General features: G+C 43.4%; 1 protein-coding gene across 13 annotated transcripts in view; it reads left to right on the plus strand.

Moving 5' to 3' along the window:
- rab3gap1 (RAB3 GTPase activating protein subunit 1) overlaps nucleotides 1-27,221 on the plus strand; it is a 56,950-nt gene that overhangs the window by 12,401 nt on the left and 17,328 nt on the right. For all 13 annotated transcript variants that reach the window (XR_013936369.1, XR_013936370.1, XR_013936371.1 and 10 more), the window contains 10 exons: nucleotides 146-227; nucleotides 532-600; nucleotides 5,024-5,097; nucleotides 6,838-6,927; nucleotides 9,640-9,812; nucleotides 14,689-14,793; nucleotides 14,893-15,065; nucleotides 15,226-15,280; nucleotides 16,168-16,470; nucleotides 18,592-18,729. Coding sequence is in view for 4 of the 13 variants with exons in the window: in XM_080488964.1 (XP_080345090.1) it covers nucleotides 146-227; nucleotides 532-600; nucleotides 5,024-5,097; nucleotides 6,838-6,927; nucleotides 9,640-9,812; nucleotides 14,689-14,793; nucleotides 14,893-15,065; nucleotides 15,226-15,280; nucleotides 16,168-16,470; nucleotides 18,592-18,729 (1,262 nt within the window). In the remaining 9 variants the exon portion in view is untranslated. The remainder of the gene's footprint in view (nucleotides 1-145; nucleotides 228-531; nucleotides 601-5,023; nucleotides 5,098-6,837; nucleotides 6,928-9,639; nucleotides 9,813-14,688; nucleotides 14,794-14,892; nucleotides 15,066-15,225; nucleotides 15,281-16,167; nucleotides 16,471-18,591; nucleotides 18,730-27,221) is intronic.

The raw sequence follows: 27,221 nt of genomic DNA on the forward strand, positions 1-27,221 counted from the left end.
ATAAAAACAACATCAAAGGGATCATATCATGTAAAATCCACTTTCTTCTGGTTTTCCAACAGTAATAATGGTCTCCGGCTGTCCCAGCTTCTTTTCTTGATTGGTAGGAGTTTCAGAATAACTGAATTAATTTGTGTGTGTGTAGATTTTGACACGCTTTTCGGCGGTGAAGTCGGAGGGGTGGAGTTTGGGAAGCTTCCCTTTGGAGCTTGTGAAGAACCAATAAGGTGAAGATGTTCAACTTGTTGTGATGATATATCAACTCATGTTCTGACAGGATTGAAGCCGTATATGTAAACGCAATATAACTGCTGGTGGTGGTGAGATGAGAGTTGGTAATAGGTTGAGGCTTTAAGCTTTGTTTTTAAATCACGTGTTGTTTTTATGTCATTTTCAATTTGTTAATTTGGAAGTGCCTGATATCTTTACTAAAGGTGTTAACGTATTTTAAAAGCGCGGCCAACCTCCAAAATAAAAGCAAAATCGTTTTGGATCACTAAGGTCTGCTACTTCTGCTTTTGGGTGTTTTAGTGAACTTCATCTTGCAACGACTTGGCATCACCTGACGGAGGGCATCGTTGTGGATAATGACGTCTACAGGTAAGATGCATTTGAAAAGTGTGCAACGTGTGTCTGCTGTAATGATAGCTTTGCTTTCACATTGTTCAAAAGATTCCACCTGAATTGAGTTTTATTTCTATCACAATAATCATATTAGAACCTGGCATTCCATCAAGTGTAGGAAAGAAATAGGTAATCCCACTAAAACAGGCACAGGTGATGCTGGAGAAGAAACTCCCCACGACTGTACCAAACCGACTTACCTCCATTACTGAGGTGACATGGTCTTGACATGGTCTTGATTGCTATGGTCTGTTAAAACACTCCCACACCAGGAAACCGGTGAACCTAAACCAGCTGTTTTTGGCCTGTCGTCCACATGAGGCGTTCAGGAGCCCGAAGACGAGTTCTTTTCAACACGGGCCCCAGAGTGGGCAAAATCTAAAACCCCGGCTCGTGCCATCCAACTCCCAGGGGTGCGGACGGCAAAGTCGGCAAAGACGATCATCCGTGGACAAAAGATGATGTAATCACCCCCCCCCCCCCCCCCCCCCCCTTCCCCCCACCCCGGTCCACTACGTCCCCTAATAACCACAACAATCAGGGACTAGAAGCTCGGGTGGAGCTGCAGAAGCTAGAAGCAGGCGGAGCGGGGCCATAGACCTATAAAACTAGAGTTATATACAGTGGTTTATGTGTTTATGTGCAGAAGTCTACTTCTAAATTTCTATGTGGTCTGTCTTCTTCTGTGTTTTTGTTGTGTTTGGTGAGTCACAGCGCCCCTAAAGGCCTGGCATGTGTACTACATGTCCTGAAGCCTCGTGTTGAGCCGTGTTCATAGTGAGGTGTGACGGAGGTTTGGGAGAAGGACAGGGAGGACAAAGATTGTTTTTTCATCATGTGGATGTTCCTCAGTGAGGAGGTGTGGTCAACCCTGTTGCTATGTTTTATGCAGTTTGCTGAAAGCTGATTGGTTGTTGGAGAAAGCTAGAAAGAAAAAAGCCTCTGTGCTCCGAGTAATGAATGGAGAGTCAAACTTTTAATATTTGATGGGTTAACATCAAATATTAAACATTTGTCATTAGGAAAATTAACTGCAGAGATCTCAAAGTTGCTGTTGTAAGAAGGGACCCTTCAAACCTGAGAGACTTGGAACATTCCATCTGAGACGTGTAAGAAGCTTGTTGATGGTGATAGGAAGTGATTGATTTGTTATTTATTCCAAAGGGTTTGCGAACAAATGTTGAGTTGACGGTGCCAACAATTCTGTCTGTCCCATTTTTTGAGTTTTTTGTAAAATTATGTGAATTTTGGCTTTTTCATGTTTCTCCAATGCACATCAAGGAAATAAACCCGTGTATACCAAGAACATTTGGAATTGAGAGACCTGGTGTATTTTCCGAAAACAATCCCGGGGTGCCAATACTTTCGTCCATGACTGTATTTTGCAGCAGAATGTTTCATTAAAATTGACTTTATGTTGAGATTGTAGTCATTTCCAGTAGTAACTGTTTGATCTTGCAAAGTCATAGACTGTTTCATCACGTAACTGTGACAACAACACAGAGAGAGAGAGAGAGAGAGAGAGAGAGAGACTGCGGCGGGCTGCTCTGCGGCGGGCTGCTCTGCGGCGGGCTGCTCTGCGGCGGGCTGCTCTGCGGCGGGCTGCTCTGCGGCGGGCTGCTCTGCACCGTTGCGTCTCGTCAGGAGAATTTGTTCTGTTCAGTTGTGGATTCTGCTATGAGAGATGTGGGCAGCCGCCCAGGGCTCAATCGGGGAATGAGGCACCAGAGGAAATGAGAATCAGCGTCTCAGGTGCGTCTGGTGGAGGCGGGTGTTTGCAACTGAGTTTATAAACATGTGACTCCACCCCCCCAGTTCTTCTCCCAGCAGCTACTGAGCAGTGGACACACTCCAGAGCGCTCAGCATTCAGAGAACCTCCATGGAGTTGATCAGAGAGGAGGATGCTGCAGGGAGCGAATGCTGACACTCTGTAGAACACATCAACACATCACTACTAATCCACAAGCTCAGTTACACACTTCACCAGTACAGGTGGTTCTTGATCTTCTTGAAGATTCATTGGAGCCAAAAAGAAGTTCCAGGAACATGAGGAACGTCAGGCCCATTCCAGAACCATCTTCAGATGCATCAGGTCACATTAAGAACGTCAGGAAGGAACTCAGGAACTCCTGGTGCTGACGTGGAAACACCTTAAAGCAAGTTTTACTGTCTGATAGTACTGCGAGTAGAAGAGTGGAGGATTGGGTGGAGGAGTGTTCTTCACCTCTGATCTCTGACTTAAAGGAACAGAATCAGAACCAGACGTTCTGATGCTCATCTTGGTCTCAGGATTGAGACGACAGGACACATCAGAGGGATTTCCTCATCCCGTCACTTTTCACTGATTGGTCAGTCAATTCATTCGTTTTGTTAATTTGGCATCTAACTGGTGTATGAGAACAAAAAATACAAACAAAAGTACTAAGAAGTTCATTTATATAGCAGTTTTTATACTACCATGAAGAAAGATGTTTAGGTCGTACTGCTCTCCCCTGTTCTCTTGTAGTCCTGCCACACACTCCTTTCCTGGTTCAAACTGGACCTGAGTGGAGACAGGCTCCGCCCTCCAGCAGGCCGCTATGCTAACTCTTCTGAGCAGTCTTACTACGATTGTTTAGGATATCTTTTTTTACATTCCTGTACCATTTAATTCTCTTTGCTTTGCCTTTTGTTTTACTCAATATATCGTCTTTTTTGCATTAGTTGGTCAACGTTATTGTAAATCCTGTGTTTTACAGGGGTGCATATCCAGGGCTCCACATTAAGGACTGTCCAAACGTCCGGGGCTAGTAAAAGTTTTGCTCGGGCAAGTGACTCATCTGCCCACCTTGCCCGAACGGGCTCGTGGTTTTTAGGGACAGGGCCGATCCGATCCGGGATCGGGATCCGAAATCCCGGGATCCGGGATCGGGCGGCGCTCTGCAGCCAGACGTCAGCGTTTTCAAACTCCAGCTCTGGGAGGAGAACAGCTCTGACATCAGAACAATGAGCAGCAGCTCCTCCAGGCTGTCAGCAGGAGATTCACACCTCCATGAAGCTGCGTCCTCCTCCACGCTAAACTCCCTGAAAATAGTCCCAATGGTTGGAGCTGCGTTAGAGCTGGAAACATTGTGTTGCTGCTGCCTTGCTCAAGAGTTTCCCCAGGGATTAATAAAGTCATTCTGAGGTTCTAAAGGTAGAACTAGTTTATTATGAGATGATGACGTCACGCAGACCCCCACATTGTCCACATGGAACTAAAATACTTTGTACTGCTTCCTTTTCTGTCCTGATACTAACCTCAAGTTGTCTTTAGAGAGAATACATGTATACATTAGTACATTTCATACTTTACTGTAGAGAGGAGTTTATTACAGCCTCATATAATATAAACAATAATGATAATAACAATATTAAAGCAAACAGAGTTCTGGTATCAGGATCGTATCGGCAGAAAAACCAATTGAGGATCAGGATCAGATCAGAAGTGAAGAAACGTGCTCGGTGCTTCCCTACTGCAGCGTAGGGATGAGCAGGTTCCTGAAGCTGTTCCTCCATCACACTCCTGGAATAAGAACTTCTCAATGTTCATGAATTATACTTCAATACTTGTTTTCTAAATATTTTAGTGACAAACTGGATCCACAGTTTGTCAGTTTGTGTACTACAGTACTGCACTCTGTCATGCACCAGTTTGTGTCTTTTTATCGGTGTACTCTAGTCACTGAATACTACCAGTTAATTATGATACTACAATGTATTTTCTGTCTAAAACTAGTCATTAATCCTCTAGTATGCACAAGAATTAAATTCTTCCCTTTAAATCATTAATGCAGTACTTGTATATAATACACACAGTGTTTTCAACATGACTGTTAATGTGTAAATAAATTAAATATGTCAATGAACTGTGATAGGCTAAATGTGTAAATGTTTCAGTACTATGTCAGAACCTACATGGATACTCTCATGGAAAGAAGTTAAACTGTAAAAAGTATTTGTGAAATCTTATTATGTTTGTTTAGTCATTTTTAATTGGAGTCAAATAATATCAAGTTTATTCAAAAATCAATTCCAGGAACATTTTACAATGTTTATATTGGTGGGATTCATACTTTACACAAACTTATAGGTTTCCATTAAACCTCAGGAAGTAAAACTTTGTATTTCAATGTTAAGCCCTGATATTTGTCAGGCTGGTATCTTTCTGTCCATACAGAACAGTGTCTGTAGTTCTAGTAGTAATATGTAAGAGTTTACATTTAGAATTTACTGGCAGCTTGAGTGACCACATTTATGAGGTGATGATGTTGAAGTTGTCGTTTCAAATACACCAAACAAATGTCACTTGGTCAAGTCAAAAGAGTGATCATTCTCACAGTTAGGTTTCAATTGTTTTCCCTTCCTGTCATCCCACAGTGACCTTGACCCTCTCCAAGCTCCTCATTGGTCGGTTCGAGTCCGGACAGCTGACAACCCTCAGTGCTTATTCGGTAGGTGGGATTGGACTGATTCCATTGTGCCGGAACAACGTTTTAGCAGGTTGTGGTTCTGAAATGAAAGTAAGCCCAACGACATTTCTACCCATGAGCAGAGCATTTTGTTCTCGTCATAAACCAGGTTCTAAAGCCAACCGTCATGCATTTGTTTTGGCGTTGTTGTTGTTTGCTGTTGTTGTTTGCTGTTGTTGTTGTTGTTTGCTGTTTCATTTGAATGTGACTTTCAGAAGATGGAATAATGGATGTCAGTGCTTGTTTCCATTCCCAGACCTTACAACAGAGAAGGTGTGCTGTTTAATGATGTGAGATATTCTAAGTTAGTTCAAAGAAATGCACAATTTGAGGGAATAGTTTGGGTGTATGTGTGGGAGCCTAGTTAAGGTTCAGTGAAGTATAGTGCCTATTTGGTTTGAAAGTTTCTGTTTATTGAATAAATAAGTTCATAGAAAGTTGTTAAAGGTCAGCTAAGATTCATTTAATATTATTTGTGTTTATTTGGAAAGTATTTTGGTAATTGTCAGCCGTGTATGTGAAAAGGTTTGTGTCACTTTAAGGAGACGACAGAACTGCATGCGGGGATATCGTGTGGAAGTGAATGTCTTCAGCTGTGGACAAACTCAACGACGGAGCCACACGCATGATAGAAGTTTGATTAGGAGGATTTAAGTTTTAGAAACATCCTGTAATTTTGATTAACAAGCCGTGGATTAAAGATTATGTTTTCCATTTGTTACACTGGCGTCCCGTGGAAGTTTTCCTTTTGTCACCGAAACATGCCGGAGTAAGCCAGGGCGCTACGTCAGCACCAGTCAGGATGATAGCCCAGTCAGGTCCTTGATGTTTGGGATGGGAGTGGCAGCTGGAACACTTCACATGTTCCTTACTTCTGCAAAACCTTTTCTTTCTTCCAAGTAGGGAACATTTTCACACAAATCTGCATGAACAGTTTCCAGTTGTCTAGAGAGTACCCACAAAATAACTACTGTGATGAGTTTCTCTTGAGTAATGCATTTTCTGGCAACGTCAGCCAAACCTGAGAACACTTTTCTTTCTGAACAATTGAAAACTGCTTAAGGAGCCACTGTAAAACTGTCATTGATCTCAGTGGGGCCCACTTATGTATGAACTTATTATTCCAAATATTGTTGGATGGCTTTAACCTATACAGGTACACCTTACAAAATGAGAATATCATGAAAATGTACAATATTTGCTGTCACTCATTTCAGAAAGTCAAACCTATATATGATATAGACTCCTGACACACAGAGTGAAATATTTAAGCCTTTACTTCTTGAAATGATGATGATGATGATGATGATGATGATGACTTACAGAGTGAAAACCCAAAATTCAGTGTCTCAGAAAATGAGAATCTTGTGTAAAAATGAGCAGTACCACAGGGTGATGGCCTCCAGGCCACGCCGCTGAGACGCAGTACTTCATGCTAAAGGAGCAACCAGAGGGATGAACAGACTTTTCACAAGACCTACAGTTTGTTTAAAATATCCTTTTTTTCTTGATCTGAGGTAATATTCTCATTTTCTGAGACACTGAATTTTGGGTTTTCACTCTCTGTAAGTCATAATCATCAACATTTCTAGAGATAAAGGCTTAAATATTTCACTGTCATGAGCCTCGATCATATATGGGTTTGACTTTCTGATGAACTGGTGAACATTTTCATGATATTCTCATTTTTTGAGATGTACCTGTACTTCTCCTCCCGTACAGGTGACTTTCTAACAGAGTTCTTCAAGTTGTGCTGTAGAAAGGAGTCCAGTGAAGAGATTCTGGGAAGACTGGCTGAGGAGGATGGCAAAGGTCAGTAGTTTAACTGTAATGTTCACCACTATTCTTTTCTCCAGTGAATGATTCATTTCTGTCAGATAGTTTCACAAAACACATTTTAATCATCTTTTTATTGTTTTCTTTTTGGATCAAAATCAACCAACCAATGAATGTTTTTACCGACGCCCAATAAAGTACTCCTACAGGCAGGTGTGTTGGTCATTCAAAAGAAGATGCAGGGCAGCAGCTTCAGTGTGTAGTCATTGCAAGTAGAGTATGTGTCTTGGCGGTTACCTGAGTGAGTTTGAGTGTTGCCAACGAAGGCAGAACTCTCCCCAGCTGTACTTGTACCAGTCAGACCGAGCAGATGGAGTTAACACAGTTGGAGCTTCATGTTATGCCCCATATTGGAGGGCCGTCCCTCGAGGTCTCAAGCGTCCAGCGTAACCAAGTGCAAACAATTGATTTTATTAACAATAGTCTTATTTTCAATTTCTACAAGTGGAAATAACTTCAATGAAAATGTGGCAAACCAAGCTGAGAACCCACCTTGTCAACTGAAGACACTACTGTTTTCTGAAAACCAAAAAACAAACAGAAACCAGTTAAACAGGAAGCAAGTCTCTCTCACTTTAACCAGAAACATACATGGATCCATAAAATGCAACTAGAAGGTGTTTGTTTAGAAAGAATTCCTCCTCCTCAGTACTGCTGGGAAAGCCACAGAAACCAATCACCCTTCACTTTACATCCGAGAGGCCAGGTAGAGGAAGGCAATGCCACTCCTGAATTAACATACCCAGGATATCTCTCCTTTATCTGGATTGACAAATCCAGACATGAGCAATCCTTGATAGGTGGTACTACGAAGCTGGTCATACACTCGTTAGTTCAACCCAGAATCGTCTAATCTTGATCAGTGTGTGTTAAATGAAACAGGCGGGGTTCGCAGCGTCTGACCAATCTCAAACATGGAGTATCCTGTAGAGCATCTGACGTGATGGACGAGCAGACACTTCTTCAAAAACATGAACAATTTAAACCCTGTAACTCTAAAGCCGTAACTCTAACCCTCCGACTCTGACCCTGTAACTCTAACCCCGTAACTCTAACCCTCCGACTCTGACCCTGTAACTCTAACCCCGTAACCCTAACCCTCTAACCCTAACCCTCTAACTCTGACCTTCTAACTCTGACCCTCTAACTCTGACCTTCTAACTCTGACCCTCTAACCCTGACCCTCTAACCCTCTAACCTTCTAACTCTGACCCTCTAACCCTGACCCTCTAACCCTGACCCTCTAACTCTGACCCTCTAACCCTCTAACCTTCTAACTCTGACCCTCTAACCCTGACCCTCTAACCCTGACCCTCTAACCCTGACCCTCTAACCCTGACCCTCTAACCCTCTAACCTTCTAACCCTGACCCTCTAACCCTGACCCTCTAACCCTGACCTTCTTTTAAATCAGGACTTTCCTATATGCACAGGCTTTTGAATAAACAATAGACTCTACTTACTTAGTAAACTAATCTGAATAAATCTCTTACCATTTTTATTATACTTTAAATGCTGTTTTGAAAACTTATGCTTTCATTTCTTAAAAGCTTTAATGTATTTATTTTATTAATATATTTATTTTGTCTTTGTAAAGTTTTTCTGTATTTTTTTTATTTCTCTGTAAAGCACTGAATTGCCCTGTGTTTGAATGGTGCTCTATAAATACATTTGCCTTGCCTTGCCTTGCCTTGCCTTGCCTTGCCTTGCCTTGCCTTGCCTTGCCTTGCCTTGCCTTGCCTTGCCTTGCCTTGCCTTGCCTTGCCTTGCCTGTGTGAAAGTGCCGGTTCTATTTTTTTCACACCAGTCCCCGGCCTCGCTCACATGTGGAACCAATTTGGATATTTTTCTAAGTGCGACTGTTTCGTCATTGACTGACGTCGGGGAGAAGCGCTCTGCCAAAATGTTAAAAGATGTTGAAAGCTGTGATCTTTTTTTCTTCCTCATGTCGTCTAGATTTTGTCAACTCGTTTTTAACAACCAGTTGAAATTAATCTACAAGCTGACCAGCGTTGCCAGATATGGCGGTATCGCCCAATTGGGAAGCCAAACTCTCTCTCTGTTCATTCCCTGCACTTGTGTGTTTATGGTGTGTTCTTTATTACACATGTAATACTTTTACAGTTTTAACATGATTCTACACAGGCTGGTTTTTATTGAGGTGTGTGGGCTTAACCTTGTTTTGGCTGGAAACAGTGAGTCAAATCTGGCAACCCTGACCGGCATGCCTTGTCTAAATAGTGTTCTGGGCATTGCTAAATAATGTCTGTGCTCAATAAAGAGTTTCACACGTACTTGTTAAATGTGATTATTTTATTTCTTTTTTTTTTGACAAATTCGTTTGTTTGTTTCCACCAAGGGGCTTTTTTTCATATCCACTCAAAACTGAGACATTTATTGATCAATACAATGACTAATCAATAAATAATTGAACTACTCTTTAACTGTTTTCATCAGATTGTCGCCGTTTCTGTTTTCCAATATTGCAATCATTTAATTTCATCAACTTACTGGAAATGTTCTTCAATGTATTTGTTTTCCTGCCAGGTGACACAGAGCCTGCAGTCAAAAGGAGGTCCCATTCTATATATTGATTATGTAATAATACTGTCAAAATGGATATGGATCATTTTTATGTGTTGAAATGTTAACTGTGATTGTAAATGATTATTTTTGCCCTTCCTTGCAGAAAACAGTGACATCAGCTCTGCTTTGTCCAAGCTCACTGAACCAGCAGCAACTGTGCCAATGACCAAACTATCCGTCTCCAATATGATGCACACTGCCCGAAAGCACATCCGGCGCCATCGACGCACCGACGAGTCGCCACTTAATACCGACGTTCTCAACTCTGTCCTTCTGGTAAGCTTTATTAGAGGTATTGCATGGTCCTCTGAATCAGGGCAGTGGGGTTTTTACTCTGCTGCTGCATCCAATTCAGCAGGGGTCATAAATTCTTTTGACTCTCGGGGCCACATAGAGACGAGCAGCTGGAAGTACAATCTGCTGCGGTGTTTTGCGCCACACTAATATTAGAGAAAAACCTCTTTGATGCACAAGCTGTCATGTTTTCTCCCTCCAAATACTTTCCCACTAACAATGGGTAAATGTCTGCCCCCTGCAGATCAACTATGCATTGTTTCCATTAGTTATTGTTCTTTGACCTTTCTTTTTAATTGGGTACAATGATTAAGCTGTTCTTTTCTGATTAGTACATGCTCATGTGGTGTGGATCGATTGCTCTGAAGGTTCTGATAATGTGATGGTCTGTGTGTTACTACTGCTGAATCGGTCCAGCTTTGGCTGGGTTATAGATCCCTGTCCATAGAATAGACGATGTAGGAGAAAAAGAGAAGGTCCGCCCATTCAAAACAGAAAAGTCTTTTGTACTTCAAACACATGTACTTTGGAAGGAATATATTGGTGCCAGTGTACATATATACAGTAGGGCCTCACCCATCACACTATGGTCACATTAGAATTGATCAGTCTCATTACATTTCCTGAACTACACTGTTAATGTATGAATTCACAATTCTAGAGTTACTGTCAAAATTATGAAATTAGAAAGTTCCAAAAGACTTTCAGGTCTATATCGTGAACAGTGACCTTGGGTGTCTTGAAAGGTTCTGATCAAAGGCATAGGAATGTGTTTAACATTGGGGGAGACTGATATTGGAAACCGATCTGGAAATAGTTTCTGTAAATGTCAAACATATACATCAATACACCCGTCATCAAAAACACTTCTCCCTCTTGCTCTTGAACAAAATGGCTCGAGCCTTAAAGCATAATGATTCTGTCTCCAGGTTATCAGGCGGCCGCACTGCTACGTACGGTGGCCCAGAAGGGCCAACAACACAACACAACAACAAAGAGCTGCAACACAACAACAAAAGTTGAAACACAACAACAAAAGTTCTGTTTTGTTGTTGTGTTGCGACTTTTGTTGTTGTGTTGCGACTTTTGTTGTTGTGGTGCGACTTTTGTTGTTGTGTTGCGACTTTTGTTGTTGTGTTGCGACTTTTGTTTGTGTGTTGTGTTGTTGGCCCTTCTGGGCCACCGTAGCTACGAGCAAGACGAATATTTCAGGAGAACAAAGACACATTTAGAAGCACACACACAATGGCAGTTTATCATGTTTTACTTGATATTGGTAGAAAAAAACATTTACGGAGGCTGTCTGGCAATTGGACTTGCTCTGTCAGTAACAACTTTCTGACATGAAAATAACAAATGATTCAAGTTGTAAACTTACTACATGAACAAAGTGGCTATAATATACTGCAACACACACACACACACACACACACACACACACACACACACACACACACACACACACACACACACACACACACACACACACACACACACACACACACACACACACACACACACACACAGTATACAGGAGAGCCAGGGAAAGAGGAGAGATTAATATTTTACCAGTATTTCCTCCAGCTTTAGCAGTTTGGAGGCTCCTGGTCAGCCAACATGGCAACCTGCTGTTTTGCTGCAGAATTACTTCTGTGGTAATTTATTTCAGCTTTTCAAAGTAAAATTAATGACTTTCACTTCCTCAATCAGCTTTTTAAAGTGACACTTTCTGCCTTAATATTATTCCACTGGGTATTATGCAGCTCTGTAGTCACGGTGCTGCATCCAGAGCACATGTCACTGCTCAGGTAAAAAAAAAATGGAAGTGAACAAAACTGCATTATATACGTTAAATTCTTTTATTGAGTTAAACGTTTCAAATCTATTAATTAAATTAACGCATTATTTTTGACAGCACTAGTTTTAATATATGATTATACTTCTTAATGTTCTTCCTCTCACTAAAACCCACATAGTAAAAATAGATAGTATAATAGACCTACTCAGTTTGAAACCCAATACTACAAATTTGGCCAATGAAAATATAGTCTAATAAACTAGATTTGTTCTTCTCCCACAACTCATATGGTTCAATGCAAAAGTCTGGCCATCAAAACTAAATGAAAGTGATACCTGTCACATCTAATAAAGCTCAGTGCTCCTCTCAATAACCTGCATGTCACAAGATTGATCAGTCACACATGAACCGACACCCACAGAAGGTTGGAACACTCTGGAAGGATTCTTCCTCCTGCCATCTGCATGGACTGCTTCCATACTGACTTCCTGTCCAATAAAATCCAATAGAGTCCAATAGGGTCCAATAAAATCCTGTAGGGTCCAATAAGCCTGAATTTACTACAAGCAAGAAATGAATGAATGAATGAATCAATTGTCACAGTGTCACAGCGTCACAGCGTCACAGTGTCACAGCGTCACATGACTCACTCCCCATCTCTGTCTCTCTCTGTCTCTCTCTGTCTCTCTCTGTCTCTCTCTCTCTGTCTCTCTCTCTCTGTCTCTGTCTCTCTCTCTCTCTCTCTCTCTCTCTCTCTCTCGCTCTCGCTCTCGCTCTCGCTCTCGCTCTCGCTCTCGCTCTCGCTCTCGCTCTCGCTCTCGCTCTCGCTCTCTCTCTCTCTCTCATGTACTAACCAGAACCAGCAGATGGCAGTAATGCAAGTTTATGGATGCAAACTGCTGTTAAACCCAAAGGCAGAAGAGAAGACAGGGCTGATGGTGGACTCTATTAACGTGTTACACACGTACTGATGCAGTTACATTGACGAATCAGTAACTGGCAATGATTACCAAGTAATGTTGTGACTTTACTCAAATAACTTGATAGTTTATATGAGATAGTTTAAGATTGATCAGGTCAGATTTTACCTTCATGTTTTTAGGATGTAGTGCTCTGCAGAAGTTGCATTGCTCATCAGGGTGTGGAGTGACGTCAAGGTCCTGCTAAGTGACATCCAAGCTGTGCAGCAGGTTAAATATCTGCCACTGATTATAGTCTTCCAGGTTACCAAATAAGTCTTGTTAATACCCTAAAGCCTCAGAGCTTCCCCCACCAGTGCCTGGGCAGCCCCCGAACCCTCCAGCTTAACTTACAGTGGTCCTACCTCTACACTGTCAGAAAGTCCTGGTGAGAACCCGCCACAATACAAACTTTTAACAACTGATTTGGGGATGTAAACAGGCTCATCCACTGTGAACTCAGTTACAGTAAAAGTTTTCACCCGTTCATTTTAAGGCCTCGCCTCCAGCCCTGTGCCGTCCTCTACTTCCCCTGCCTCCCTCCTGCTGCTGCCTTCCTGCTGCTAAACATACGGAATGCTTTCAGAGATGCAGGTCTAAGGTGCAGCTCCTGAGAATAAAGTGGCCCATTTTAAAACTAAACAAGAAAAAGAATCCACTTATTGGTCATTATGGAGCATCTCACCATAGAAACGTGCAGAACACTAGTGGAGTGTTCTCGTGCAGCTGATCACTAAATTAAAACCTGACCGAAGCCTTTCTAGTACTGTGAAGTAATAAAATAATTATTGAAAATTTATTTCTAGAAAAAATCAACTTGACATCAGCTGTCTCCTGTTCTTCTTTCTGGATCAACTATAAAGTATTTTGGTGCTAATCCATATTTCACTAATCAATTTAAGAGCTGAACTGAGCTTCCTTAGTTTCTCCACCTTCCAATGCTTCACCTGCTTCACTCCTCTATCTTCTATTCTTCTCCTGATGAGACATTCTGCACGTAATATCTCATATAAAGTCAGAGATGTTGATAAATAGTGGAGTGATTAGGTTTTCTTCTTGTGTAGTGTAGCTGAAACTCTCACTGACATTACTCTTTTTTTAAGAAACAAAGCAAGTCTTGCTGCAGTTTCAGCGTTTTCTTCGGTGGTGTACTGAAATGAGACGACAAAACATTTTGTCGAGCGTTGTCACACTGAAATAGTTAGTTCAATACTGGACAAATGGCCGTCCAAGGATTAAGATAACTTCCTTCAGAAGATTTGTAATGTAAACTGATAACATGACGTTATGAAGGAGCCATATTCCTGGTGAGGTTCCCTACAGACCGTTTGACCTCGTTCAAATGACCTCCTGTCATTAAACATCCTGCTGTCCACTGCTGCTGTTCCACCCCTGCACTCAGAGCTGGTGAGGGAGGGAGGGGGCGGGGCAGTGGCAGGATGCTGTGCTGCACCGTCAAAATAAAGCACGCGAGTTAGAAAATGTCAATAAATTACTGGTTCCTACGTCTATAGTTCAGATAAGTTATTTTATTATTATTAACATGAAGAATCTGGTATTATTGACCAACTTAAAAAAACTAAACCTTTGTAGGTGAAAACATGCTGAATGTCAATCTGCTCATACAGCTCTCCGTCCTTCCCTCGTCTCGTCCGCCCGCCTGCCCAACACCAACTTAAAATCCCTTTTAGCTTGAAATGCAACTGTGAACTTGAGGTCAGTGTGTACATATGTCATAGCAATGCAGCTCTTGCATTTGTAATGTTACCAGCAGCCCATGATGCTTCCTCTGATCATTTTTCATTGAAGCCACAGCACTGAGCTTTGTCCTCCATCTGTTTGTTCACCTGAGGGAATTCTTCTGCATCAGTATGCCACTGCCCGTCATTTCCAATAACAACATAGAAATACAACGCTTCAATCAGAATATGATGTGCACTAGTTCAGTTTGAGTTCTTGAGACTATGTTTGAAGAAGTGTGGGTGTTTCTGATCACCTGTCCAGGTGTGTCCTGCCCTGACCCATGGCCCCGCCACCCTGAACAGGATAAGTGGTGTAGAAGATGGATGGTGTGTTTGATCTGGTGTTTTTCTCTCTTCAGTATCTCTTTCCAGATGCTGCTGTGGAGAAGAGCTCAGATCATATAAAGAATGACACGACTCCACCATCCCCCCAGCAGGAGAAGCAGGAGAAGCAGGCTGAATCTGTAGGTTTGATGTTCTTTACTTAACAAATGCTCGTGGATGAAAAGCAGTGGACCTTATTTATTGACTGGTATATTTCTTTCTCTCTTTTGTTGCTGTAGAACCTGTTCATCCAGCTGAAGTCAGCCCCCAGTGACAGTCTGACCTATCGTCTAGCATTGTGTGTGTGTCTCGTCAACTATAACTACGGAGGACTGCGTGCTGTTGCCCACCTCTGGCAGGAGTTTGTTCTGGAGTTGCGCTACCGCTGGGAAAATAACTACCTGATCTATGGGTTGGTAATTCCTTCTTGTGGGGCTCTAAAAGCAAAAACATGTTTTGTGGCCACCAACACCAAAGTCGTGTCATACAGGATAATTATCTTTGCATCATTGCACAGAAACACTTGTCAAGCTTTTCCTTTTCTTTTGACTCATTCCTGTTTCTACCTGCAGGCTGGCTGGAGGAGCTCCTGATCTTCACTCTTGTCTTTTGCATCAGAAGCTCCAGGTAAGCTTGTTCACCAGGTACTCAAAAGGATGTGTCAGGTGATCCAACAATATTACATGTTTTGAACAATCAGAACAAAGTTACTATTTATTGCTCGTTCTTTCTACTGGACTGTGTCTGACTAACCAGAGAATTTGGCCAGTATGAGGCCAATCAGCCATTTTCCAGTTGATTCAGCATCTGGAACCACAAAACCTGTTTGACCTTTAAAATAAGGTGACGCAGTTCATAAAGTGCCTATAATCTTACTGTACAGACAAAAACTGTTTCCCAGGTTCGTATGTATGAAGTTTCCTTACTTACTTACTAAACCAGACATTTGAATCGTTTTTTTTGCTGTTTTGACTTTTCCTACTATTCTAAGCATTTTACCTTTTTGAGCCATTTTAGCTGATTTCGACGGCTTTAGCTTTTCTATCTGTGTAAACCATTAAGGTTCTTTTATATTTTCCAGGAGACAGGATTACTTTTCAAAGTGATTCAGGAAATACTCTCGTAAAAGCTTGAAGGAGCCTCTATAGAGGTGTTTAAGTGGCTCCTGAGCTTCTCTCAACTAAGTGATGCTGACTATGAACTGAGGATTGACAAAGCTGTGGCCATGTGTTGCATTCCCAATCCTTGAATGGATTAACCAAAGAGTAGCTTGTGAGGTGCCACCTTTGTTAGCTGGCAGGGGAAAGCTGGAAAGAGCCTGTGCTTCCAGAAACAGTCCTCACAGTGTCCTGGTCCTCCAGGTGCTGAGGAGCTGCTGGCTCGTGGTCCTGGTAGAGTTAGACGCTGGGGTGGGAACTCAACCTGCTTCTCCTGGTTGATGGAAACGTAGTTGGGCAGGCCATGGTAATATTACAGTTTTAATGTAAAAAAAACTTTTCACTTGTTTTGAATAGATGCTCAACTGCTGCGTAGAGAGGAAGAGGGCCAGAGATGAAGGTCGCAAAGTACTGGACGGAAGCAAAGATAAAGAAAACAAGTCCTCAGCAAGAGACGTGTCTCAGGGAAAATCCTCGGACTCATGGAGCGACAGCGAGGAGGAGTTCTTTGAGTGCCTCAGTGAGCAGGGGGAATCGGACTTCTCCCACACTGATGGAGAGAAGGATAGCAGTAAAAGGAAAGCAGAGGGAAGACTCCATGCCTTCAACAACATGACTCTACTCAACTCCAGTGAAGCGCTCTATGTTCCTGTCACACAGGTCAGACATGTACACTGTCTCTAGTCTTATGTTCAGCAGCAACGTTTTGACAGTAACAATGGTGTGTTAGCCACTGGGATATATGGATCGAACCCTTTGTGAAGTCATATCAGCTCACTGACTTCTTATACATGCACATGTTTATTATTATATTTCAATTCTTCATAGAAATATACAAATGATCTGAACCTTATTGTATTGATGGTCTCCAAACAGATAACCTCAGTAGCAAAGCTAGAAACCAACCTACACTGAGACGGTTCTCTCCATTCTTTTAAACCTGATTTGGCCTCATTTTCTGTCAATTGTGTTTCTGTGAACAGATTGTTAAAGCTCCCTGTATGTCCACTTGATCTGACACTAACTACAATAGCTTGGAGAAGTATTGTTGTCACATTACAGCCATGGATGGAACTGTATGGTTTGGGATTTTCTGTGACAGACCAACACAACTATAAGTGGAAAGAAAATGATTTGTGGTTTTCCATTTTTCTAACAATTAAAAAGCTGAGTGTAGCATGGAAAGGTCTTCACTCCGATCCCCCCAAATCAGGTCCAGGTCAACCAGCAGCCTTCAGAGGTCACTGAGTGAGGACAGAGTCCAGCTGTGTGCAATGGAAGCTCGGTTTAGATCCAGCCGCTCTGAAGGACTCGGACATTCATAAGAGAACATTCATTATGAACGGAGCAGAAAGGTAGGAGGAAGTTGTGGAGAAGATTAAGGAGGGGTTTAGTTCCTTAACGTCTCACGGAGCACTGTGCAAGCAAACATCCCATAATGGAGAGTATGGCACAACTGCAAACCAAGAACAACATGGCTGTCCACCTAAAGTGAGGGCCAGGCAAAGAGAACATTGATCAGAGAAGCTGCCCTGAGGCCCATGGAAACTCTGAGGGGCTGCAGGGATCCACAACTCTGTTCATTTTGACCGGAAATTCAGATTTAGTCTTTTGAGTAACACGTCATTTAGTTTTAGTCTTATTTCAGCTACCTAACGTCTCCCTGCTTCAACAGGCTGATTGCATTGAGCGGCTGGTTATCTGGCTTTGTGCTGAACGTGGTGCTGAACCCTCAGGACCTTCTGGGGAGTTAAAGAAGGGACACATGGAGAACATGCAGGGCTGCAGCCCTCCAGGATCTGAGTTGGACACCCCTGCCCTGGACACACCATCCCCAGTGTGAAGCATGGTGGAGGCAGCATCATGCTGTGGGGATGCTTTTCTTCAGGACAGACAGGAAGGCTGCTCAGAGTTGATGGAAGATGGATAGAGATGGATGCAGGGCGGTGTTAGAGGAAAAGCTGTTAGAGTTTGGGTGGTGGAAGTTCAGCTCCCTGCTGGGCAACGACCCCCAAACTCATCCAACTGGAAATCTCTCCATCCAACCTGCCTGAGGTTCAGACGCTCTCCATCCAACCTGCCTGAGGTTCAGACGCTCTCCATCCAACCTGCATGAGGTTCAGACGCTCTCCATCCAACCTGCCTGAGGTTCAGACGCTCTCCATCCAACCTGCCTGAGGTTCAGACGCTCTCCATCCAACCTGCCTGAGGTTCAGACGCTCTCCATCCAACCTGCCTGAGGTTCAGATGCTCTCCATCCAACCTGCCTGAGGTTCAGACGCTCTCCATCCAACCTGCCTGAGGTTCAGATGCTCTCCATCCAACCTGCCTGAGGTTCAGATGCTCTCCATCCAACCTGCCTGAGGTTCAGATGCTCTCCATCCAACCTGCCTGAGGTTCAGACGCTCTCCATCCAACCTGCCTGAGGTTCAGACGCTCTCCATCCAACCTGCCTGAGGTTTACAGACGCTCTCCGTACAATCTGAAATAGCTTGGGCTATTTTCTTAAATTGGTCTGTACAGAAGATGTCAAATGTTGGAAGAGATAGCCCCCAAAGGACTGGAACTGATTGCAGCCGAGTCTTTTCCATGCTACACTCTTCAGTTTTTTATTTATGAAAACATTTGAAAACCGTGACTCATTACTTTCTTTCACTTCACTTTGTACTAAACTATATTAAAAGAAAAAGCTTCTAAACATTTCCATTTGTAGTTGTTATGTAACAAAATGTGGAAAGGTTCACCACCAACTCTCAATTATCAGGTGCTTTGTTTTTCCAGGAACCTGCTCCAATGACAGAAGATCTTTTGGAGGAACAGTCAGAAGTACTGGCCAAACTGGGCACATCAGCTGAAGGTACCCATCTTCGTGCTCGGATGCAAAGTGCATGTCTGCTCTCGGACATGGAGTCCTTTAAGGTGAGACATTGAGACTTTAGATTTACTCTCCACCTTTATATTCATCAAAATCGCCTTCTCATGTTTCCCACTGTTTGTACCAGGTGTTGTCAGGTTTCAGTCTCCCAATCAATCTTTAGTTCTAGAGACCAAATACAATGTAAAAATTTAAGCAGCAGCGAAACAGGTCCTCGCAAACCACGCACGGTGGAACGTGGTGCATACCAAGGTTTTGAGCCTGTCAGATTGCAATGGGAATGTGGACAAACAATATTATACCAAAGTGCCAAAAATGTCAAATTTGTGATACGTCGTCGGCAGCGAACTTGAGTCTCTTAGATTGACCTTGTAGGAGTTCAACATGAGAAGTTCACAGTTCACGCCAAATGCCGGACTTCCTGTTGTGTTTAGAGTTTGTGTGTCCTGATGTGCTTCATGTCACGCAACCTTTCAGTCAGATTGCAGCATGTAGAGAGTTACACACCACTTCCTGTTTCATGGCAAACCATCAGAGGTTCATTGGAGCGCCGTGGCCACGCCCTTTGAGATCATAGTTACATTTTGATAAGTTTTCATCAGGAAAGGCCTGTTGGATATCCCAGCCAGATTTCACGTCTGTAGAACTTACCTCCTAGGAGGATTGTGTTTCACGAATTTCACACATAATGCAAAATGGCGGACTTCCTGTTGCATTAGAGTTTGGTGACATTTTTGTGCGGGTTCCAATATTAACATAATTCACGGATCAGAGATTTCTGATCCATGATCCTGGTCTGCTTCATGGTGCTGAAATGATCCCCAGTGTTTCCCTGCTGCTGCTCTGCTCGCTGGCTGCAAACTGTGGACTGGATTTCCTGAAGGGAGGCGGGTCTCAATGAGACCAGGAGGAATGAGTCAGCAAATCCATTCCACAGTTTGCAACCAGCGAGCAGGCTAGGGAAGTAGCACTGTGCTATCCAACTTTTCATGGCAACATGTTGCTGATTGGATGGATTTTACACTCAAAACACCACAAAGCAACACAGCAACGTGGATGTTAGCAAAGCAACACAGCAACGTGGATGTTAGCAAAGCAACACAGCAACGTGGATGTTAGCAAAGCAACACAGCAACGTGGATGTTAGCAAAGCAACGCAGCAACGTGGATGTTAGCAAAGCAGCAATGTGGATGTTAACAAAGCAACACAGCAACGTGGATGTTAGCAAAGCAGCAATGTGGATGTTAACAAAGCAACACAGCAACGTGGATGTTAGCAAAGCAACACAGCAACGTGGATGTTAACAAAGCAACGCAGCAACGTGGATGTTAGCAAAGCCGTAGCACAGCGAGGCGGCGCTCTGCAGCCAGACGTCAGCGTTTTCAAACTCCAGCTCTGGGAGGAGAACAGCTCTGACATCAGAACAATGAGCAGCAGCTCCTCCAGGCTGTCAGCAGGAGATTCACACCTCCGTGAAGCTGCGTCCTCCTCCACGCTAAACTCCCTGGAAATAGTCCCAATGGTTGGAGCTGCGTTAGAGCTGGAAACATTGTGTTGCTGCTGCCTTGCTCAAGAGTTTCCCCAGGGATTAATAAAGTCATTCTGAGGTTCTAAAGATAGAACTAGTTTATTATGAGATGATGACGTCACGCAGACCCCCACATTGTCCACATGGAACTAAAATACTTTGTACTGCTTCTTTTACTGACCTGATACTAACCTCAAGTTGTCTTTAGAGGGAATACATGTATACATTAGTACATTTCATACTTTACTGTAGAGAGGAGTTTATTACAGCCTCATATAAAGTCAACAATAATGATAATAATAATTAGGGATGTCCCGATCAGATCAGTAGATATCGGATCAGGGCCGATATTGGTGATTTGTGACTGATCGGGAATCAGCAAATCCAGCCGATCCCCCCGCAGATCTAAAAAAAACTTTTTCCCGTCAGCTGCCGTAAAGTGAGGTCAGCAGCCTGAAGCCACTGAGAGGATAAAATGTCAGCACCAAATGTCTTCACCACAGTCCCGAGAGGTGGAGCACCAGAGCTTCACCACAGTCCCGAGAGGTGGAGCACCAGAGCTTCACCACAGTCCCGAGAGGTGGAGCACCAGAGCTTCACCACAGTCCTGAGAGGTGGAGCACCAGAGCTTCGTTTAACACAACTAATCTGATAAGACATCTAAAAAGTAAACATGCAGCGGAGTACGCTCAGCAAAGACCATCGTCCGTGGACAAAAGATGACGTAAGCCCCCCCCCCCCACTGCGGTCCACTACGTCACCTAATAACCAGAACAGTCAGGGACTAGAAACTCGGGTGGAGCTGCAGAAGCTAGAAGCAGGCGGAGCGGGGCCATAGACCTATAAAACTAGAGTTATATATAGTGGTTTATGTGTTTTAGTGCAGAAGTCTACTTCAAAATTTCTATGTGGGCTGTCTTCTTCTGTGTTTTATTGTCACAGCGCCCCTAAAGGCCTGGCATGTGTACTACATGCCCTGAAGCCTCGTGTTGAGCCGTGTTCATAGTGAGGTGTAGACGGAGGTTTTTTGTAGGGATGTCCCGATCACAGTTTTTTGCATGTGCAATAGCAATGTAAGTATCGGATCGGGAAAGTATCGGTATCGGGGGCAAAAAAGTGTGATCAGGACGTCCCTAATAATAATATTAAAGCGAACAGAGCTCTGGTATCAGAATCATATTGGTATCAGCAGATATACACATTCAGGTATCGGGCTCGGATCGGAGGTGAAAAACGTGGATCGGTGCTTCTCTAAATAAACACACAAACCTTACAGCTGAAGACACCACATTACTACAGTTTGTTCACAAATCCTCCAACTTCTTCATGGAGGACCTGGAAACCAAAGCCATCAACACAGCAGCCGCACACTGCAGACCCACCCTCTGGAAAAGATATGTAGACGACATCCTGGAAATAATCTAAACTGGACACACTCACAGACCATCTGAAGAACATGGAGCACACTGGAAACAGACGAGTCACACATGAAGAGGAAACTACCAGGACCCTTTCCTTTCTGGACAGGAACATCCAGCACACAGGACGGCAGGATAGAAATCAGTCTACTGAAAACCTCCACACATGGAGCAGAACCTCTTCTTTCAGATGAAACAGACAAGAGGAGGACAAACACATGAAGAACACATTCACACAGTGAAACGGCAGAACGACTCACAAGATCACAAAAAGACACAGCAGAACAAGAAAATGCAAAATGAGCATCACGACCACATCATGACCTGGAAAGAAGGAGGGGTCAGAACCTCGGAGGAGAACAAGCTCAAATGGTGGACAAAGGAGGCTGTTGAGATCAGGGGGCGACACCCTCTCACACACCTGGGACTCCCATTCTCCAGAGACCAGTGGGGGGCGTGGTCTGGCAGCGGGGGGCGTGGTCTGGCAGTGGGGGGTGTGGTCAGCCTGACAGCTGTGTCAGAATCTGTCAGGCTGACCACCTGATAAAGACCAACTTGTCATCACACACCTGATGAAGCTCTGAGGAAGACTGCAGTCGCAGCACAACATGTCAGCCAAGTAAAAACATTCTTGATTTCAACCTGTTGTTAAAACATAATCTATAATGTATTGAGCGGCCAGACACATGCGTAATATAAGAATAATAGCTATAGAAGTAATAATAAAAATACTTATCGTTATTATTTCTTTCATTCTAATAGAGTGTCCCCCAGCTCTGCTCGGGGTTGGACAGCATATACAACCAATACAAACAGGCGTTTCTGTCCCACTTCAAACGTTCAGCTCTGGAGCTGTGGGACGACTTCTTATTGAGCGAGATCTCGTTTCACTTTAATCTGGGTTTAAATATGCTTTATGAATAAACATGGACACAGTGCTGGTAATAATCTAGGACGAAGCCTCAAGTTTAGTTTGAAAAACTGCTCTGTATTGCAGTGAGGCAGGATCAAATGCATTTAGGCAGAAGTTAAAGTAACTTATTACATTTACTCAAAGCAGTGAGTGTGTGTGTGATAGTGCTCATGTTTACTTGTTGTCCACATTTATAGTAATACACAAATATTATTGTTGAAACTAATCCATTGAATGGGTTTCTGATTTGCATTTCTTTTGTTTTCATTTCTTTATTTCTCCCAACAGCTGAGGTCCCTTAAACAACTGAAATGTCTTTGATAAAGACTCTCGTGTCTCTTTATAAAAAAAGTAGACTACATATTTTGCAGATGTATAGCATACATCCGTATGTATTTTTGCGTACATTTATTGTTTTAGTGAAGCTATTTAACAAACGTTTCAATGATTTTATTAAAATATTATTTTAATTGAATATTCATGAAATGAAAACTGCTTCAGGTGGATACCATTTGCCTTGAGGTGCAGAGCACCATAGGATATTTTGTGAGCATTGGTGGCCCAGTAGTATGCCAGGAGTTTGAGTAGGCCAAGCTCACCACATCTTCTCTTCCTCTGAAGCAAAGATTTAGGGATTCTCACATGTCTCCCAGCCCAAATAAATAATATGATACCAGCAATACTACTAAAAATGGATCTGGGTAAAAAAAATTTAAAAAAGCGTGAGACTTTGGAAAATTTACAGGCACCCACAGTGGTACTTCTACATGTAAATACTTGGTGGGGCAAGATTTAACTTCAGGTGTAGTGACAGCACTAAATACCAAAGTAAAGTGTGTGCATTAGCCACAACATTCTAACCATATAGGCGCTGATCCCGTGAAAATGTTGAGCCTTGGAAACAGCTGATCAAAAAAAACAAACAATACACACTGCATGGTGAGAGAGGGGCGAGCTACACTAATGTAATACACACTGCATGGTGAGAGAGGGGCGAGCTACACTAATGTAATACACACTGCATGGTGAGAGAGGGGCGAGCTACACTAATGTAGTACACACTGCATGGTGAGAGAGGGGCGAGCTACACTAATGTAATACACACTGCATGGTGAGAGAGGGGCGAGCTACACTAATGTAATACACACTGCATGGTGAGAGAGGGGCGAGCTACACTAATGTAATACACACTGCATGGTGAGAGAGGGGCGAGCTACACTAATGTAATACACACTGCATGGTGAGAGAGGGGCGAGCTACACTAATGTAATACACACTGCATGGTGAGAGAGGGGAGAGCTACACTAATGTAATACACACTGCATGGTGAGAGAGGGGCGAGCTACACTAATGTAATACACACTGCATGGTGAGAGAGGGGCGAGCTACACTAATGTAATACACACTGCATGGTGAGAGAGGGGCGAGCTACACTAATGTAATACACACTGCATGGTGAGAGAGGGGCGAGCTACACTAATGTAATACACACTGCATGGTGAGAGAGGGGCGAGCTACACTAATGTAATACACACTGCATGGTGAGAGAGGGGCGAGCTACACTAATGTAATACACACTGCATGGTGAGAGAGGGGCGAGCTGCACTAATGTAATACACACTGCATGGTGAGAGAGGGGCGAGCTACACTAATGTAATACACACTGCATGGTGAGAGAGGGGCGAGCTACACTAATGTAATACACACTGCATGGTGAGAGAGGGGCGAGCTACACTAATGCACCATCAGTGTAGATCAGGAGGAAACAAGCTGAAGCAGCAAGAGGAGACCAGGAACCAGGGAGGACAGTCCTCACAGTAACTATGTACTCTATAAGAGGAAGTTTTATTCATAGGCAAGAAAATATTGTAGATAATCTTAAAGAATTAATAACATAGTTTGCCTGCAGTCCTTTCTGATGACATCAGGTGGCGCTCAGCCTAATGACCAGTCGCCCCTGGGTACCTAGGCAGGATATTCATTTTGACAGTTTGCACTCTTCCAGCTAATGAAAGTGATGAATCGCTCCATATCTGTTGGTCAGAGTTTACTGATGTCAAAGCCACAGGGTTTTGCTCTGCAGTGATTTAAAAGATTCTGTAATGTTGATACCCAGATAGTTAAAGTCTGAGAACATTTTGAAGGAAGTGAGGATGTTAGTAATTCACCAGCCAGTTGGTTGACCAAGACCAAGAATTAAAACTTGACGTAGAAGAATAGACAGCCATGAGTCAGAACATAGTGACCTCTAGTATCTAACTGCTCAGATTCCCTCAGTTGTCAAACAATTGTGTCTTGTGGCATAATACAGCATTCTGCTGTAAGAGAATACTGTATCCATGCCAGGATACAACAACACTTACTGTTGGTAGGTGGCATGTCAAAGTACCGTTCACACAGCTTTCCCCACAGAATACCACCAAAAACATTACGCTGCTTACTTCCTAATGAGGTTTTTCACCCTTGTGACAAAGTGACGTCACAAATCGCTCAGTCGATCACAAGTAAACAGATCATGAAACAGCAGGGAGCAGGAGTGATTTGTAAGTGTGCAAGTATGTCAGCAAGCCCACAGCTGGGAGTCGTCTGGACGGAGAATGGAAGCAGAGATATGTGGATAAACGGAGACCAGCCTTTTGTCTTCCTCCTGGTATGTTGACTGATGGTGTGGAGTGAAATGTGGCTGCTGGGACCGTGCATGAGTGAGCATAACAACTGTCCAACAGAAACAAACTACCAACCTGGTATGAAATGAGCCCTGCAGAGTCTGGAGGACTGAGTGGCCTCGTGAGCTGCATGCAGCTCTTTCATTCGTTAACTGAAACCATAGGAGTGCAGCTCCTCCAGCTATAAATTAATTCTCATGTCAAACTCTGATAAATACAGAACTATTAGGTACCACTACAGTAAACGTAGAAATATAGTCCTGGGGTTTGATGTCCATAATCCTCTGTGCCGTCCGACAGCGTTAACACACTCCACAGCCGGTACCACACTATATTTGGCATGTCGGGCGAGTTACAGTGTACAATGTCAAACAAGCATCGAGCCGCCGCACCGAGCAGGTCTGTGACGCCGCTGGTGTTAATCGGTGGATGAGCTGCAGACACAGTTGACTTACACACCACCAGTAAAGTTCCAGCATCAAAAACTCTTTAACAAAACGTCACCAACACACAAACGACGCCTCTGTCCCATCGGAGTGAGCTACACAATCTGCTACAAGCTCATTTTTGTCTAAACTAGTTGTCTTTGGAGCAGCAGAAATAACATTGTTCTCAGTGAGCAGCCGGCGGTGTGATCAGACTGCAGGGACCGTCGGCAATAACACACCACGGCAAAAGTGAAGACAAATACCACAAAAATATCAAATAACGTATCTGGTAATCCCTGCAGTGTCACACTGCAGCACTTTGTTTGGTAGTGATATACGGTTGGTAGAATCTGTCTTTGCTCTTGCAGCAGTTTGCAATTTGCAGACGGGCTGAGGAGGAAATTAGTCCTGTTAATGCTGTAAATCCACACCTTGCCTCAACCTTTCATCATACGTTATGTCCTTTGGTGTTTGTGAAAGAGGAGTGTGTTTGTAGTACCTTCATCATTTGTGTGCGTCTTGGTCTCTGACTGGTTGACCACCCTGCTCTACCTGGATTAGCAGAGAGGCTGTGTTTAAAACACTCCACATAGATCCTGTTCTCTCCTCCCCAGCTTTGACTTTCCGTCCAGAGCAAGCTGCTCATTAGCAGGCCATGATCCAAAACAATGGCACTTTCACTCAGAAACAGAAGATAGATCACAAATTGATTTCATGTGGAAGTACAATAGTTCAGGGGACTAGAATGGTACGAACACATGTGTTTTGTAAATATTCTAGAACCTAGACGATGTTGATATTGGTGGTATATAATTCAAATAAAATAGAAATGAAAGTTTTCTGACACTGTCCTATCAGAATGAGATTTTTCAGTAGAACCTGATGTCAGTTTTCTGTCTGGGTCAGTGTGACTCACTGCCCCTGTCAGAGGTCAGGGTGGTAATGACTGATCACTACAAGTACTCCGAGGCTGTCCTCTTTATGAGGAATGGAAAATCTGAAGGTCAGTAGCATCTGCTCATGACGACATGATCTGCAGATGAAGCAAAAATACAGGACAGAACATAAATACCACATCCAGATCAAACCAGCTGCGGTTCCCCCACACGACGGGTTCCTGTGTCCCGACTGACAAACGCTGTGGATGATACCGAAACAACCGTAACCATGGTGTACGATTGTCCGTCAGCCCTCCATTGGGGTACCGAGCACAACGGAACGGGTCCCTGAATGAGGAGCCACAAGGCAGCTGCTGCTGATTGATCTGGACTTCAAGGTACATGGACTTGAAGGTACATGGACTTCAAGGTACATGGACTTCAAGGTACATGGACTTCACTTGGATAGTGCCTTCCAACTGCTGAGCAGCTCCAAAGCTTTACATGCGTCATCACATTCACTCACTCACACATTCACACACCACTGGAGGCTGCGGCCATGCAAGGTGCTGTCAGCAGTTTGGGGTTCAGTGTCTTGCTCGAGGACACTTCGACAGGGGGACAGGTGGAGATGGGAATCAAACTTGCCCAGTGGAAGTGACGATCTCCACCCTCGACAAGCTGCAATATTTAAATATCTCATC

This window comes from Lipophrys pholis (genome assembly GCF_963383615.2).
Source record: "Lipophrys pholis genome assembly, chromosome: 20".
Lineage (NCBI taxonomy): Eukaryota > Metazoa > Chordata > Actinopteri > Blenniiformes > Blenniidae > Lipophrys > Lipophrys pholis.